General features: G+C 51.8%; 1 protein-coding gene across 7 annotated transcripts in view; it reads right to left on the bottom strand.

Moving 5' to 3' along the window:
• Positions 1–15,102, bottom strand: part of clcn3 (chloride channel 3) — a 35,116-nt gene extending 20,014 nt beyond the window's left edge. For 3 of the 7 annotated variants that reach the window (XM_018730288.2, XM_018730292.2, XM_018730290.2), the window contains exons 1-2: positions 14,935–15,102; positions 9,073–9,242 (exon numbers count right to left, since the gene is read on the bottom strand). In XM_018730288.2, the coding sequence (XP_018585804.1) occupies positions 9,073–9,226 (154 nt within the window). In that variant the 5' untranslated portion in view covers positions 9,227–9,242; positions 14,935–15,102. Of the gene's footprint in view, positions 1–618; positions 695–1,003; positions 1,406–9,072; positions 9,243–14,934 lie in introns of those variants that run through there. The other 4 variants (XM_018730293.2, XM_018730289.2, XM_018730296.2 and 1 more) reach the window with 4 other exon arrangements.
• Between the last annotated feature and the right edge of the window lie 1,106 nt (positions 15,103–16,208).

Raw genomic sequence — 16,208 nt, 5'->3', positions numbered from 1 at the left:
TATGCAAACACGCCCCCTGTCTAGAAAAGACGCTACTGCATCATTGTCACAGTGGAGCGTGTCCCGTGGGACAGGGAACGTGTCACTGTGGGTAGCGGCTCTATTGTACTGTAAATACTGCGAACACCGCCAATGCTGCGGTGCGGACGGGTCCCGGAGAGCGGGTACGAGCCCGTTTGAGCTCGTTCGGGAGCCACCGTGGAAGCGGACGTGAGGCCGTCCCTCCTTGTCGCTCGCCATCGCTGGTCTCGGGTTCAAACAGCGCACAGGAAACGACGGCCCACGAGACCGCGGACGGAGCGGAGAGACGAGCGCTGAAGAATAGGCCCCCTGCCGTTCTGTGACGGACGCGTGAAAACAAACGCAAAGCGCCGAGCAGGAGGAAGCGCTGCGGCCTCCTAAGAAGCACACGCAGCTACACGCCGCACACACGGAGGCAGCAAACGCACACCGTGTCCGTTGTATCCGAGTTTAGTCCAAACGCTGCGCCAGCGGGATGCTGACAAGGGCACTCAAACGCACTCGTAAACACACTCGTAAACAATCACATGACACACTGCTAAAAGCAGACACAATCGCAGCGGCCGGGTTGACGGTTAAAGGACACCTCCGACTAACCGATTCCAGCCGGGTTCTTCCCCCCTTTGCTCCGTCCACCAGTCGAACGTTGAGCACAAACATGGTCTGGATGCGCAAATATGACACCGTCCGCATACCCCCCCCCCCACCCCCACCCCCCCCAAACCGCAGAGGGTCCAAATCCACATGTGGAGCACCATCACAGTGTTCTCTCACACCTCAGAGCTTCCGCTCAGGATCGCCATAGCGATACACAGATGGGGCAGCCCACGCTGGGGGAGGGGGAGCTGCTTTTGAGCGCTAGCTGTGGCTAATACACTGAGCCCTGGTAATCAGCCCTGCAAGAGCACGCGCACACACACACACACACACACGACACAGAATCAGATAAGGTCCCACACAGCAGCAGCAGTCACAATCCTACCTCGCGTGGACAACTCCTCCAGCGGAATGGCCTCCCCTCCACCATCGTAGGGCAAGTAGGGGTCGGCCGACATGTCCATGGGTGTGCTGGTTGAGGCTGTCAGGACAGCTCACGGTGCGCCTGTCCCGACTCGTTGGTGTGTGACGCCAGCGGGGAGTGAAGCGGCCATGTTTACCAGGCTTCCACAGTGTGTGTGTGTGTGTGTGTGTGTGCGTGCGTGCGTCTATGCGCAGGCGCCCAGAAGCCGAGGCCGCCTGCCTCTCACTGCAGCTGCTCAACGCTCCCGGCCGGGTGATGTCATCGGCAGGCGGGCCAAGCGGGGGTGGGCCCCGTTGCCAGGGCGACCATCTGGCCCGAGACCAATGGCTCCGCCGCGCTCGTTCTTAGCCCAGCGGTCAGGTAACAGGCTGCACACGTCTGATGTCCCGCTGCTCACACCTGACTGGAGAGCTCAGCCATGCCGCTGCTGTCCACATGAACACACAAGGTGTGTGTTTGTAGGGCAGAAACATGCTGCGAGTGCGGAGCATAAGGGGGTCCCCAGTGAACTCAAGCACACAGCACTTGGCATTGCGGTGACTGCAGCTCCTGCCTTTACACACCAGCCTGCAGTGCGTCTCTCCAGCAGCCTCGAACTAGGCAACAGGCCTCGCTCCCACCGCATTTCATTGCGGCGCTCATCTATCTCTTGAACCCCACCCTCACCGCACTCAGCCGGGGGCCAAAACATCCTCGCCGCAGCCTGTCCACTTAGCACAGTTGCCATGACAACCGCTCATCCAAAAGCACCCGGACAAAGAGAGGCGTGTGGCAATCGCTCGTGTGTGGTTCGAGTTGGGTAAGGGCCACTGCCCCCTCACCTGGAGGGAGCGCAGCTGCTGCGTCTGCCGCCATCCTCACCCCCGGTCGGGGCCACGGGGGAAGCGCGGTCCAACGGCGGTCAGTATCGGTCCTGCGTCCAGTCGCCTTTCGCCAAGGAGCGCAGCGCAGCGCACACGTCAGGCCGTTACCTCTGTTAAATCGACAACATCGAATGCAACGCGGCTCGACCCGAAACGGGAAGGATTACGGCAAGATGTTCGGTCCTGTGTCTGCGCGCCTTCAGTCGCGGCCGGTCCGACCGGTTCGCTGGAAAACGGCACCAGGCGGAGGACGCACACTTTATCTGGCTCCATGTTGCCCTGTGAATGCAGGGAGTGACCTTGGAGGTGTTGAAAGGTCAGTTTTCTATGGGAGCGTGCGTCACTCCTACGGCCCTACCCCCCCCGACACACACACACACACACACTGCACCTCTCACAGCCTTGTGTGAAAAATTTACACATTGGCACAAAGGAATTCTAGGCAGCGAGAGCCGGTCCTTCCCAGCTGTGGGGAGACCTGCACCGAAAACACCAACAAGGCTCCCGTCTCATCAATCATCGCTCCTGCAAAGCCTAAAGTGTCGAAGCAAAGTCTCAAGTTCCGCTTTACTGCGGACGCCTTAAAGCCCCAAACAAACCAAGATCCAAGAAACGAACCCAACGGTCAATGAGTGACAGAGCCTTCTCTGGGCACATGGCAGTTTCCATAGCAACAGGGGCTCCACATCTGAGCTGCGATAAGCTCACCTGGAGGCGCATTTGTGTGAAGTGCACTTTTCGGAGGCTAATCTTGCTTTTCGCCATGTGTTACTGAACCCAAGACTCTGGGAAAAAATTCTTTATGTGGCCCTTAATCTGTCAGTCCAGCATGTGTGAAACTGCTCATTGTGGAGAAACGTCACATGTCCACATCGTTCAGATGTGTTTACGGGTCAGCTCGAACCCAGCGCTGGCTCCATGCCGCAGCACAGTGCAGCCACGTTTGCGCGTGCGTGTGTGGAAGGAAACCAACACATTTACATTTCTTCATTTAATTGACCCTTTTCTCTAAAGCCTCTTACAGCAGTGAACCAACTTCCCCCAAAGCCTTCAGAGTCAAACCTTCTAAGTTACTTGTAGAGCTGGGTAATTTTACTGGAGCAATTCAGGGTAAGTACCTTGCTCAAGACTCCTACAGCTGGAGGTGGGATTCCAACTGGCAACATTTAGGTCCAAAGGCAGCAACTCTAACCACTGTGCTACCAGCTGTCAACACATTCCTCGTGTGGGTCTGAGACGTCAGAGTGCGCACATGTGCGCACGCACACACACACACGCACAGCAGCCTAACCGTGCTGTGTCCATTGGTCACGCCAATAAAAGTTCATTCCAGCTGCCAAGCCCTGCTCATACACACGTCACTCAGGCTTTGTGTGCTGAACTGCGGCAGGAAACATCGCGCTGTACAAAGAAACAGAAGATAAAGGGGTCCTTCGCAAAGGTGTCACCTGAGTAATGAAGTAACACTGACATGGCGCCCAGCTGGTGCGTTGTGCTTCACACCCTACCTACCACTGAGCTACGGGACACACACCAGACCACGGCCCTCAGGTGTACGTGTACACACACACACACACACACACACACACACACACACACACACACACACACACACACACACACACACACACACAGTCCTCTGTGCTGCTGTGCTCCAAAATGCCACCGAGCTCCTCGGGTCGCCGCCTTATTCCACAGATTGATTATCACGATCTGTCACGATGGACGATTTACGCTCTTCAATTGTTAAACTCCAACCCTGTGCACCAGTGCGCACTCCTGGATGTACCGTGAAAAACACAACACTGCAGGTATTTTGCCCACATCACTGCTGTCCAGCTGGACAACGATAAGAAAACATCAGTTGTACAGAAGAGCGACGTGTTTCATGTGGAAAAACTTCCTACATCTAAACAGTGACATGGCAGGTGATGCTGCTAAGGACCCCATCGCTTACACGACACGCTGTCTGCGTGGCACGTTCTCCCCGTGTGTGCGTGGGTTTCCTCTGGGTGCTCTGGTTTCCTCCCACAATCCAAAGACATGCTGTTCAGGTCCCCCATAGTGTGTGAGTGACAGAGAGCGAGAGAGAGAGAGAGCGAGAGAGAGTGCGTTCCACTGATGTATGGATGAGTGACCCATTGTAAGTACATACATTGATTCATTTAGCAGACGCTTTTGTCCAGAGTGATGTACATCTCAGCAAAAGTACAATTTATGCATTACATTAAGAGAAAGAGACACAGCTGCAGACATGTGACTCGAGTAAACCTAGTTTGTTCCCTACCACTTGCTGCATCGAGGTTCATCGTTCAAGTAGGTGCATAAAACACAGGATACGCAAATCCTGATACCCTCCCACCAATTTTTTTCCCTTTTTTTTCCTTTCCTTTTTTTTTTTTTAATATTATAAGATACACAAATAAGCAAGTACAATGCCAGAGTAGTGGTTGAATAAAGGTTGTATCTGGGGATGCTTATGGAATCTCTTATGGAGAGATCTTGGGCGAAGTGGATCTGGAAAAGGTGAGTTTTCAGACCCTTCTTGAATCCAGACAGAGCTTCCGCAGTTCTGACTGACAGAGGAAGGTCATTCCACCACGAGGGACCCAGAACCGAGAGCCTCCGAGCTCTACCTAAGCAGCGTATCTAGCGGTGGAAGTCACCGCGGTGAATAAGGTGCGAGGACTGATCACACTACACAGAGTTCATTGGAAGTCATTTGGAGAAAAGCATCTAACAAATAGTTTGATTTGATAACGTTTAAATTTATTGCAGATCTCCAGCAGCGTACGTCACACGGGCAGCTGCGTAAAAGCTTGTCCATTATGAAACAAATTGCTATTAAAAATTGTTATTAAAGACATGCTTATCAAGCAGCTTATTAGTAAGAGTACATTTAGATCAAATGAGTCACTGTTTTAACCCATTTTAGCTGTTCTTTTTAAACTCAGTATTAACCGCTTAGGACACACCGTATGCTGAACTATTAATATGAGTGACTCCCAAAATATCAGTAACAATTCAGACAAACATAAATGTAACTCACTACAGCTTCATAACGAATTGTGTTAAAGTTACTCCAACACACGCCTTTTTGCCAGCGTCGTACCTCCCCTACGTGTGAATGAAGTAGGTTGTCAGTAAAGGAGGAAGAAAACTGACTGGTCCTCGATACGCCGACCGCTCAACAGCAAACTCGCCAACTGGTCTCGCTGCAGGGAGTGCGTTGACCCCGCGTGGCATTAACACACTCCTCATGTGTTGCTCTGCGGGCTGCACACGGTATGTGACAAACTGTAGTCTTGTGACAGTAGGCTACGTAACGGTAAAACGTGAGTACTGTACTGTACTGTACCGTACCCTGAAGGCTGCTGTGTTGCCACGGAATAATTCGCTTACCCTCAACTTCTCCAATCGAAACTGCTTGCTGTGTAAATGGGCCAAGAGTCGTGAGTGTTTTGGATAAAGGTGTCAGCAGAATGATACGTGATCGACAAAACTACTATGTCCCCTCACCCCCCCCAACAAACACAGACTACACTTGAGGCTATGGATTTCCACAGTAAACCAACCAAGCTGCTTAGCGATTCTTTCGGGGCTACAGTTTCCCAGAGCGAAAGCACTTCCTGCTCGTCAACACTCTATATAGGTCCTTTTTCACTGTTACAAGGAGACTGAGCAGGAGCCGACAAGTCGCTCACGTTGCCAACGGTTCCCAGTAAAAGTGACTGGACTGCTTTAAAGCTGATGCTTTCCCATGAATGACAGAAATAAAAACAAAGTGACAATAAGGTGTTGCTAATATTCACAGCAAGTCACTTGATTGCTTCTAAATGCAAACAATTCAGATAGATGAATAGAGTAAGAAATACAGATTAATACAAATAAAGGTACATCCTTATTTACAAATGCATGTGCGTAAAGGCTAAAACCGCCAAAACTGCTCTGAAACGTTTAATTTCTTCAGAAACTTAAGTGAAAGTAATGCAGTAATTTACCTCATTGCTACGGTGTAAAACAACGTCATGATTCAATGATGAGCCAAAAAACACAAAACAGAACATCAAGGAATATATTTTAACAAAGCAAAGCATTAACATTTATTTACTGTGAGGCCTGCGCCTTATTTCACCGAAATGGGGAAAACAATAAATGGAGAAACAGATCCGGCCCCTCGTTGGCTCCGAAGCCACGCCGCGATCGGGACCGAGAGCCGCCGTGCCGGGCCCGGGAATCAAGGCCACTCGAACACAGATAAGCGCCGCCGTGCGAGGGGGCGGCCTGCCGTGCCAAGTACCCATCACCGGGCACAGCGGCCCACAAGGCTATGGAGCAGCACCGGCGTGGGGAATTCTGGGGAATCTCCACCGGTACGGAAGAGCCATGAACAAGGGGAGCTCTGCAGCTTCAGCAGGCTTCGTTCAACACAGACGACTTCGTTCACTGAGAAACCCTGTTCCCTATGAGGAAAGAGCCCCTTTAAAAACACAGATGCAAAGGGAGCCTAAAAGGAAGCTCCTTAAACACGGTTCCGTACCGTGGAACGGAAAAACAGCAAGTGGCTGCTCTGTGTTGCGTCACCGCAGCTCCGCCAGTCACGTTCCCCCTAAACACACTGCAGACTCCTTCCCGAAAGGGTAACGGAACGAAGCAACAATAGAGCAGCAGTACAAAAGAGCGCGAAGAAAACACCCCGAAGGGAAGCCGGGTCTCCCTTGTCCTCGGCACCCGCCCACTTTATAAATAAGTGGCTCCGATTTCAAGCGAAACGTGAAAGATGTAAGCAGCTGAAGGCAAAATGACACAGTGCAGGTGTAAAGCACGCCTCCGAGTGTGTTCCACGAGGAGAAACGATGAGCAACAGGCACGGCGTTGGGCAACGGAACACACCTGGGAAAGACGAGAAGAGCTCGGCCCATTTCTTTCTCACTTCCGCCTCTTTCTAGACACTTCCACCAGTTGCGATATGGCCCCTAGCCGTACGCATTTATACAGCCGGACTGCTGTTTGCACGCTGCTTCACTTTCGCAGCTGCTAGCGTACTGGTTAGAGCTGTTGCCCTTGGACCCGAAGGTTGCAGGTTTGATTCCCACCTCCAGCTGTAGTGCCCTTGATCAAGGTACTTACCCTAAATTGCTCCTGGAAAAGGACCGCAGGAAGAGTAACAGTGTAAATTCGTTTGGGGGGGAAAAGCATTAGTTCAGTGAATAAATGAAATAATGCAAATTTAAGTCCAGCCTGACAACAGCACAGGAAAGCGAAGCAGTTTGCATTCTTGTGTCCGAAATTTGATTCTGAAAACAAAGTGGCGTTGACACACTCAGCTGACATCATGCACAATTTTTGCCCCTTAATAGAGCTGGGTACTGGAGTAATTCAGGGTAAACACCTTGCTCAAGGGTGCTACAGCTGTGGTGGTAGTGGGGCTCAGATTGGGGACCTTCACACACTGCTGGACTGCATAAAGCAGCTGGAGATACTTAGAGTACAAAATGATGTGTAAACGCTTTAGAAAAGGTCACAAGAAAGGACTGTGTGTTCTTTCAGTTCGAGAAACGAGATGAGGGAATCCAGGGCTACTTGGCCCTGTACCTTGGGCACCAGCAGATGAGCTTCAGCGAGGGACCAGTGCCAGCAGTGATGTCAGCCAATATATGTGCAAGCCACCAGGACGACGACTGTGCTCTGTGACTCTGTGTGCGCGCACATACGTGGTGACCTGATCATACCCGCACACAAACAACACATTGCTTACCTGAGTAATGAATTTCTGAGGATATGAACACTGTTCAGTTTTAAGTTCATTTTATTCCCTTTTTTTTTCTAAAATACGCCTGCTGGAACGCAAGAACGACCTGCACTTCCAATCGTCACCATTAGTTGGCAGAAAGCGGCAGTCGGAAGGAACCGGAACACAGCAGGGGGTGCGGAGCGCCTCCATTCCACGTGCTTCCACAGCGTTCGGTGTATTTACGGCTCCTCTCCGGTGCTCCTCATTTCCTCATCAACAAGAAGGGGAATTTTGCATGTTTCTGACATGAACAAGTCAATCATCTCCATTGAACGGGCCTTTGTGGAGAGAATGTCTTATTCAGCCATTCTTAAATCATTATTCATTTTAATGGCGCTTAAACAAATCGAGGGCATCTGTTTTGTGACACTTTTGTTGATTGTACAGATGACGAAGTTGAAAAATGTTTACGTGATGAACTGGTCAACGTCACTGAATGGCCAGTTGTGGATGTGGCACATTTTTATCTTCACTGAGTACCAATGGGTTTTAATTTTAGTGTTTTATTCACACACAAACACACATTTTCTGAACCGCTTGTCCCATTCGGGGTCGCGGGTAGCCAGAGCCTGACCTGGCAACACAGGGCGTAAGCTGGAGGGGGAGGGGACACACCCGGGGCAGGACGCCAGTCTGTCGCAAGGCACCCCAAGCGGGACTCGAACCCCAGACCCACCGGAGAGCAGGACGGGGTCCAACCCACTGTGCCCCCCATGTGTGTTTTATTCAATTCTATTCTATAGCTCTTCTTACACAGTGACACAGAGCATCAAACAAAGAATCAAGACACACAAGTTTATGTATCAAAGAATCAAGACACAGGTTTAAGTGTCAGCAGCAATGTAACGCTGTGGAGTCACAGCTTCCAGTGTGTTCCTGCGCTGAGAAGCCAGTACAATTTGCCCGCAACTCCATGAAAACATCTCAAGAGCTCAATGTACAATTTGAGATATTTTTAAGATCGTGCGCGCGCACACACACGGACGCACGCACGCGCACACACACGCGCACACACACAGCCTTGAATGCTTAATCTCCAGGGTTCCACACTGATCAGACATATGTATGTAAAGCATGTCTATTGCAGGGATTGTACAGAGCATGTGAAATGGTTTAGATCTCGTGTTCCTTGAAAGAAGAGGGGGAAGCAGGCCGGAGGGAGGGGCCAGCGAGGCACGAAGTACACGTACTGTATGGGAATACAGGACAGGGTAAACGTGTATGAAACGGTGAAAGTGTGACGCAGCAGGCAGCGAGCAGCACAACTGGAATACCGGGGTACGAGGCAGCGGTACAGCACAGCAGATTTCTGGCAAGAGCTCCCACAGCAGAGGTGTGTGCTGGGGCTTCCGTGGGGGCGGAGCTCGCCCTACCTGGCGAGGCATCCCCGTCGAGCAGACTGTCGTCCTCAGCCGTGTGGAAGTCCATGAGGACGCCGTCCAGCAACTCCTCGTCACTGCTGGCACTGGCAATGCTGTTGTAGCTGCTCCTGCCGTAGCCTCTGTTGAAGAGCTGCTCCGACTCCATTTAGTGCTGCGGTGCCCTGGGGACGGACAACGGACAGACAGACAGAGACAGACAGCTCCAGAGCTGCTCTGCGGCTCCCTTTGTTGTGTATAAACCGCGGTACACCAAAGAGTAAAGGGCCCTGCGAAAAGCAGAGTGCAGTTTACCACAAACCAAAGTGCTTCTTGAGGGGTGCGAGGAAATACTCTGTGGGTCTTGCTGCTGTCTGCAAATGCTGGATCAGAATCCAAAGTTTGACTTCAGCGTGTTGCGTGCCTGCTCAATGTTATACAAAACACACACAAAGCCCCTTTCCTCAGCCTTCCCGAATTCACAGGCAATGGGGGAGAACTCGGCTGTCAGCACTTGTGTGTGTGTGTGTGTGTGTGTGTGTGTGTGTGTGTGTGTGATGTGCCATGTGGCGTGACTGCTCCACTCGTGATCGTGCACACGGCTCTTGACATTTGAGTTCTCCCGCCCAGCGCTGCAAGAAGGGCCTCCAACAGGCCCCGTTCAGCTCTGGCCGCATTTCACTAACCCAAGGATCGCCTCGGGCCTCGTGCTACGCTCGCTCTTCCGGCGCCGATCGGAATACCAACGGATCCGGCGAACGCCGGCGTCGGCCTTGCTCGGCTGGACAGCGCCCCCTGGTGCACGCTGACAGAGGGGCCTCTCCACGCAAATGGTAACACGGTAGCGGAGGCAGCGAGTCCTCCTGTTATCGCAGCCGCGCTGTTAGACACCTATTACACAGCGGCTCACACGGGAACGCATGAAGCAACACATCCTGCACACAACAAGGAAATCTGTTCAAAAGGGTTCATTGCGGCTTACAGCGAGAGCGTTACAGACACCACGCCGAAGGTGCGAAGGGAAGGCCGAACATGCAGTGTGCGCTGCGCACTGTGGCTAAGGACATAAACGTGACCGGAGCGATCGCACCGACAGCAGCCTTCAGTCAGGCTCCACACCTTTTTAAACACGCCTGCGCGCTGATTTTTGCGGCACCTCTCCGACATGGCAACGATTCTACGGACCGCAGAAGAGAGCTCAGGAGTTAAAACAACGGTAGCAGTGAGTGGCATTGTGGACATCGGCACGCATCCTCTCCTTGAAATGATGGCCACGAGCTCCACGAACCACTGAGTCGTTCGGTTAAGGTTCACAAGGAATCACGTCTCGGTCCTCCTGATCGACAGCCCTGGGCCTCCACAGTGCCACTGAAGGACCTGTTTAGGGCCTCCTCATCCCGAGATGCTGGGAGGTGCCTTAGTGCCTTAAGATCTTGGTGCTGCAGCGCTGGATACGACTCTAGAAACTGACATTTATTATTTTGTCAGAGTATAACTGTGCCCCTTTTTATGTGTCACGGGTCAAGGTGCTGCGTGTGTGAATTTTCCTGCAGACGACAACAAGCTTCTGCCCTGTCCCGCCCCAACTCCGACTACATTTACATGTATTCGTTTATCATATGATTTTCTCCAAGGACGTGTAAATCTCGGAGAAGAGCACAAGGAGTGCGTCGTTCTAGAGTACAGTCAGTTTGTCACATAGCATGGTATAAACCAGTGTACGTTACACAAGTTGCTGCATATAGGCCTTTTTTAAGTATACAGTAAAGCAGTTTTGAAACTGCAACTAGAAGAGCAAAAAAGATACAAGAAACAAAGAAAACAATAAAGGGAAACTTGGCTTGTGTGTATGACCCTGTAAATGTGGAGCCCGAAAGATAAGGTCAGAGCAGAGCAGAGCAGAGCAGAGCAGAGCAGAGCAGAGCAGAGCAGAGCAGAGCAGACACAGCCTTCGCGTGGCCCTCGGGAGGAAAGGCGGTGGAACCCAGGAGCGCCATTCAGAGCTGCCCCAGAGTGCACTAATCCTAAACTAACTGGGAAATTCAATATATTAAGCATTTAGTGAAACAACGGGACCCCTCATCTGGCCTTTTCTCCCTGGGCTCTGAGTCAGAGCACAGCATACGGAGACCCAGCAGCGGTGCGGGATTAACGGCTCTTCTCGCCACGCACTTCAGACTCCTGAACTTCCACAAGGGACATCTCAGAACCACAGGACGGGGGCCAGAGGTGGAGGACAAAGGGCGAAGCCCAAATGCTCTTGCTAATGAAGACGGCCTGCCCTGCAAAGCTGCTCACAGAAACCAGAGCCTCCCATCCTCCCCTCACCTTGTTTCCACGAAGATTTCAGACACCTGTCGCTACTTCTGCTGCCCACCGGCTCCCTCCACCGGACGCATCTAGACCGCCTCATGCGGGGAAGTGGCAGCGCGGAGGGTGGAGCACCTCTGACGGGACTCGGCCGTATCAAGGGGACACGAAAAGCGGCGCAACGGGACTCCAGCACCATGTCCGTGCAAACATCTAATATTTAGAACTTGCCTTTTGTTTCTGCGACTCGCTTCCCGAATCATCTTCTCATAGGCAACGGGCCAGCACTTACACACCTGCAGAAACACCTGCAGAAACACCTCAGCGCTGCTCACGCATGCGCACAGCCCACAGGGGGACAGAAGGTGACGGCGTTGACAAGCGGAAAGAAATAATCACTTTTACTTGGGAGTTGCGTCACGTGGCCGAGCGCAAGGCGCCATCACCGAGACGTGAACGCAAACACGCTTTTCGCGCAGCTCAGCTGCTCCGGAAGCACTGGGGACGATAACGGCAGGAGGGGGGTCGGAGGCCATCGGTCTCCTGCTGCCTGGGTGGAGGCAACGGGAGCGGTGACTCAGCAGTACGGCCCCAACCCAGCCCTGGTGATTCTGACCCTGCTCCCCCGCCCAGACAGGACCCGGCGAAGACAAAGACAGCGCTGCTGAGGCACAATCCGACCGCAGCTACAGCCACAGATGCCGAAACACAGGGTCAGAGCGTGTATGACAGAGATGTCATCAGGTCTTCGTTCGCTTCCAAACACGCTTCCGTTTAAAGCAGCCTAACATGGACATATTTATACGCTTCTGACATTTCGGTACATTTTCTTTACCTGGAAGGTAAAGAAAGGTTGTTACAACTGAGCCCCTTCTGTAGATGCAAACCCAGAGCCTTGTGGTCGCGACACCAGTGCAGTGCAGTGCCATGGCGGAGTTACCGCACTGCAAGACAGACTGCCAGGTACGAGCCGGGTTCAACCAGGTAGTCCCAGCACCCCTCTGGCAATGGAGTGGAGCATACAAAGGGGGGGGTGGGGGGTGGCACAAACACACCAACACCTGTACCTCATTATCATGACCACCCCTATGCACGCACCTACTTACCGTAAACAAACATCTAGTTGCCGTGGCACCCAACCATCCTGTTTAACTGCCCAACGGACAGCGAAGGTGTCGACTGACATGGAGACAGACAGACAGACAGACAGACAGACAGACCGAGTGCCCGGTGACCCCAGTGCTCTACCATACGTTCACATTTCAGTTTGTTTTCTCCCCGGACCACATCACAGTGCTGCGTAACGCTGGCCGCACAGTGCAAGTGTCATCTGTGCCTGGTGTCACGGTTAATAAATAAAACAATATTATTCCATCTCAACCAATTATCATTACTGAGGAACACCAAAGTACAGTATTTTGAATTTTCCAGTTCTTTAAATACGCAGTAACCTAAATACTTTTTTTTAAAGTCTGAAATAGCTAAACTAGGGCATTTTTTGCTGAGCCAAGACCTTATGTTGTTTGCTTGTATTTTTGTGTGCGTCTGCGAGTGTGTCAGAGTGTGATGGGGGTGGGGGTGGGCAGGGTGGCGAAAACAGATCCGAAGTGGACGTCACCACAAGTGAAAAGGGGTCCCAGTTGGAGAGGAATCCACCACACGGAGGAGTACCTGCTGTAGCTGTCTAAAACACGGGGCTGTGACACACACCATCAGTCTATCCCTCGTGTCCCAAACACATCTACTGCGACACGAGAATAAAATGCGCAGCAGTAAAGCAAATCACACAGCCGTCACTACTGAACAGCTTGGAACAAAACGTTTTTGTGTTTCAGGGACGAAGACACCGTGTGGAGGCACAGCCTTCCCGTACGAGCCCTTCACCCTGAGCGAGGACACAAGTTAGAGCTCTTTATTTCACTATAACTGCATACACATGTATGAAGGGCCTGGAGGTTTGCACTGCATCATGGGTGAAAAGCATGAGGTTCCAGGAACAAATTCAGAGCAAATGTTGACTGAGGATGAGAATACAAGCAAAAACAGGAAGCAAAAACTCCTGACTGGTCACAAAACCCACTCAAGCAGCTGACACAAGACATGTTGTGGTGGTGGTGCTCCATTTCTTTTGCCCATCAGGATATACGGCCTTGGACTGTTCGGGATTTCATTAACACTCGCATTACGGGGGGGGGGGGGACATCAAGGGCCACATACTGTATATCAAACAAAATGTAAAAGGAAAATGCCACATTTATGTAAGAACACTGCACCTACATACACAAAAATATACACATCTGTACACAATCACATGGTGTCCTAAAGGAGATGCTGATAAACTCAACAGTTGGTTAATGTATAAAGCGATGCTTGACATGTTTTTTTTTTTTCCCCCCCAACACTGTGTCAGAATAAACACTTTGGGACAATCAGTAATCAACCTGTAATAGGAGGATTTTCAATGAGAGGAACAGAAGACCTTGGGAGGTGTCCAGTAAATACAAGTAAAAACATCCTGTTCAGTGGCTGTGGACACATCCCCGCAAGTTGTTGGTTCAAACCCCACTAAGTGCTACAAGGAATTTCTCTCAACTGACTCAGCATTAATCATTGGGTTAAATGTAGTCATTTGATTTATATTTGATTTTCATGTTGATTTAAACAAGTCAATAGTAAATGTTGAAAATCTTTGTAGTTCACATCTAATTATATGATTTGACCATTTCACCACGCCCCCTCCTGATTTAATCAGCCTGTAATTGGACAGTCTGGCCACACCCCTTCCTGATTTAATCAGCCTGTAATTGGACAGTCTGGCCACGCCTCCTCCTGATTAAACCAGTCTGTAACTGGACCAACTGGACCGTCTGGCCACGCCCCGATTAAACCAGTCTGTAATTGGACAGTCTGGCCACGCCCCTTCCGAATGCAGTAGTAACGGGCCGTTTGGCCACGCCTCTCTGGCAGCCAATTGCGCACGCGCGCAGGTACACACGCACACACAAAAGCAGCACCTCAGTGTTTTCACGTGAAACATATTCGTCACGTGGAGACGTCTCGCTGTGACGCAATGCTGCGAAAGTCAAGTGTCGGTACAGTAACTTTCCATCGAAACTTGTCCGACAAGGCCGGGTATATCAGTGTGTATACTGTCAGTTATGCATTCTTATACCCTGACAGTGTTCTGCAACGGGGCGGGGTTCAGATACTAGAAGTTCTAGTAGAACTACATTTGTGTCCGTGTGTGTGTGTAAAATACACACACCTGGCAGGTCCTCTTGAGTCCGATTTAGGCATGTGTGACAACTACAGAGACTGGTAGTCAGTGTTTCTCTCTCTCACTCACACACACACACACAGTGACTGTCCGGAAGGCCCGTGACACCTTACATTCTGTAACACACCGTGACACACAACGCCGCGGCACCGTCTCTGCCTGATCATCAGGCTGATGATGATGCGATGGGCTGGACGGGGACGGGGAGACACACACACACACACAGAACCGGGTTCACGTCCAGTACCTGTCTCCCCCCGCAGGACAGGGCCCGTCACACACACACGTACCTGTCCGATGCGCAGCAGCCGCTCCGCGCGGCACAGACCATCCTCTTCCTCCTCTTCTTGCTCCTCGGACGCGGTGCGGCGGTCAGCGCAGCGCGAGACTCATGTCCCGTGATGCTCTGCTACTCGCACCCCGTTCCTGTTGCACTGACGTCCACTTCCGGTCTCAATCCGCCTCCCGCGCCTCCCGCCCCGCCCACACGCGCGCGCGCACGCTCGGTGCTGCTGTTTGTGCGAGGTGTTTTGCGGCCCCGCTGCTCCTCGCGCAGTAAACCGCTGTTACCACACTTGGGTATAACTTGGCTGTTTAACTACAGCGTGTTTGACGATTCGGTGACAGTGACCGCATTCCAGTTGTGCATTTCAGCAATTCACTCATTGTCACCTTCATGTTTTTCTCTATTTCCATCTTCTTCACTCGGCACTTTCCGCCCTGACCGGTGACGTCACGTGCTCCGGTTTCGCGAATGCAGCCGCGACACCTAGTGTCCAAAGTGTGCAACTGCACGCACCTCCGCCGATCTCGCCTCCTACGCAGTAGAAAGAGAACCAGCGCAGTGAAGTGAATCCTTTTACTTCGTGATCCGTCTTTATCCCTGATTGAGGGGATCTGCTTGCTAAACTGACCGCTCGGATCACCTCACGTTGCTGCTTCTGCGGTTCAACGTAAACTTAGCGTTTTACAATTGCCGTGCACGTCACACTTGTGTAATAGCGCAGAATGTCCAGCAGGTGGCGGAAAAGACTCATTAAAATATTGATACCGCGTCCCGTTCGTATTCTGGAGTAGCAAGAGCGCGTGGACACCCTTCCGCTTCCGCCTCCAGTGCTGCTGTTTCCTATCCTCATGCCCCAGTGTTCACAACGCTTGCGCTTCCCCTAACTGGCTGTTCTTTAACCGCCTTCACAGTGTCCGGAGGTGAGGGGTGGGGCGGTGTCTCTCCGAGGGAGTCGCTGCCCCCCCCCCCTTAAAAGAGTGACTCTGAGGGTCAGTGGGTCACCGTGCAGAGTGTGGGGCATAAGGACATTTTCGCTGGAATCCAGCGCCCCCCCCGCAGTGACCACTGTCCTCTTCGCAACTGAAGCAAATTGGCCATTTGCTTTAAAAGGAAAAAGAAAAATCACTTTAGGCTTCTTGATGTTGTCATCCCCTCCGGTGTATTTAGTTACACGTCTATTAAAAGCCTCAACATCTGCTGGGTCGATCTACAGGCCCATCCGTCTGCTGTCCGGCAGCAAACAGCACCATGTGCCTTACGGCGGTTACCATGGTTACC

Source organism: Scleropages formosus, chromosome 1, assembly GCF_900964775.1.
Source record: "Scleropages formosus chromosome 1, fSclFor1.1, whole genome shotgun sequence".
Taxonomy (NCBI): Eukaryota; Metazoa; Chordata; class Actinopteri; order Osteoglossiformes; family Osteoglossidae; genus Scleropages; species Scleropages formosus.
The sequence above is the reverse complement of the archived record's forward strand: the minus strand, read 5'-3'. Positions and strand labels throughout refer to the sequence as shown.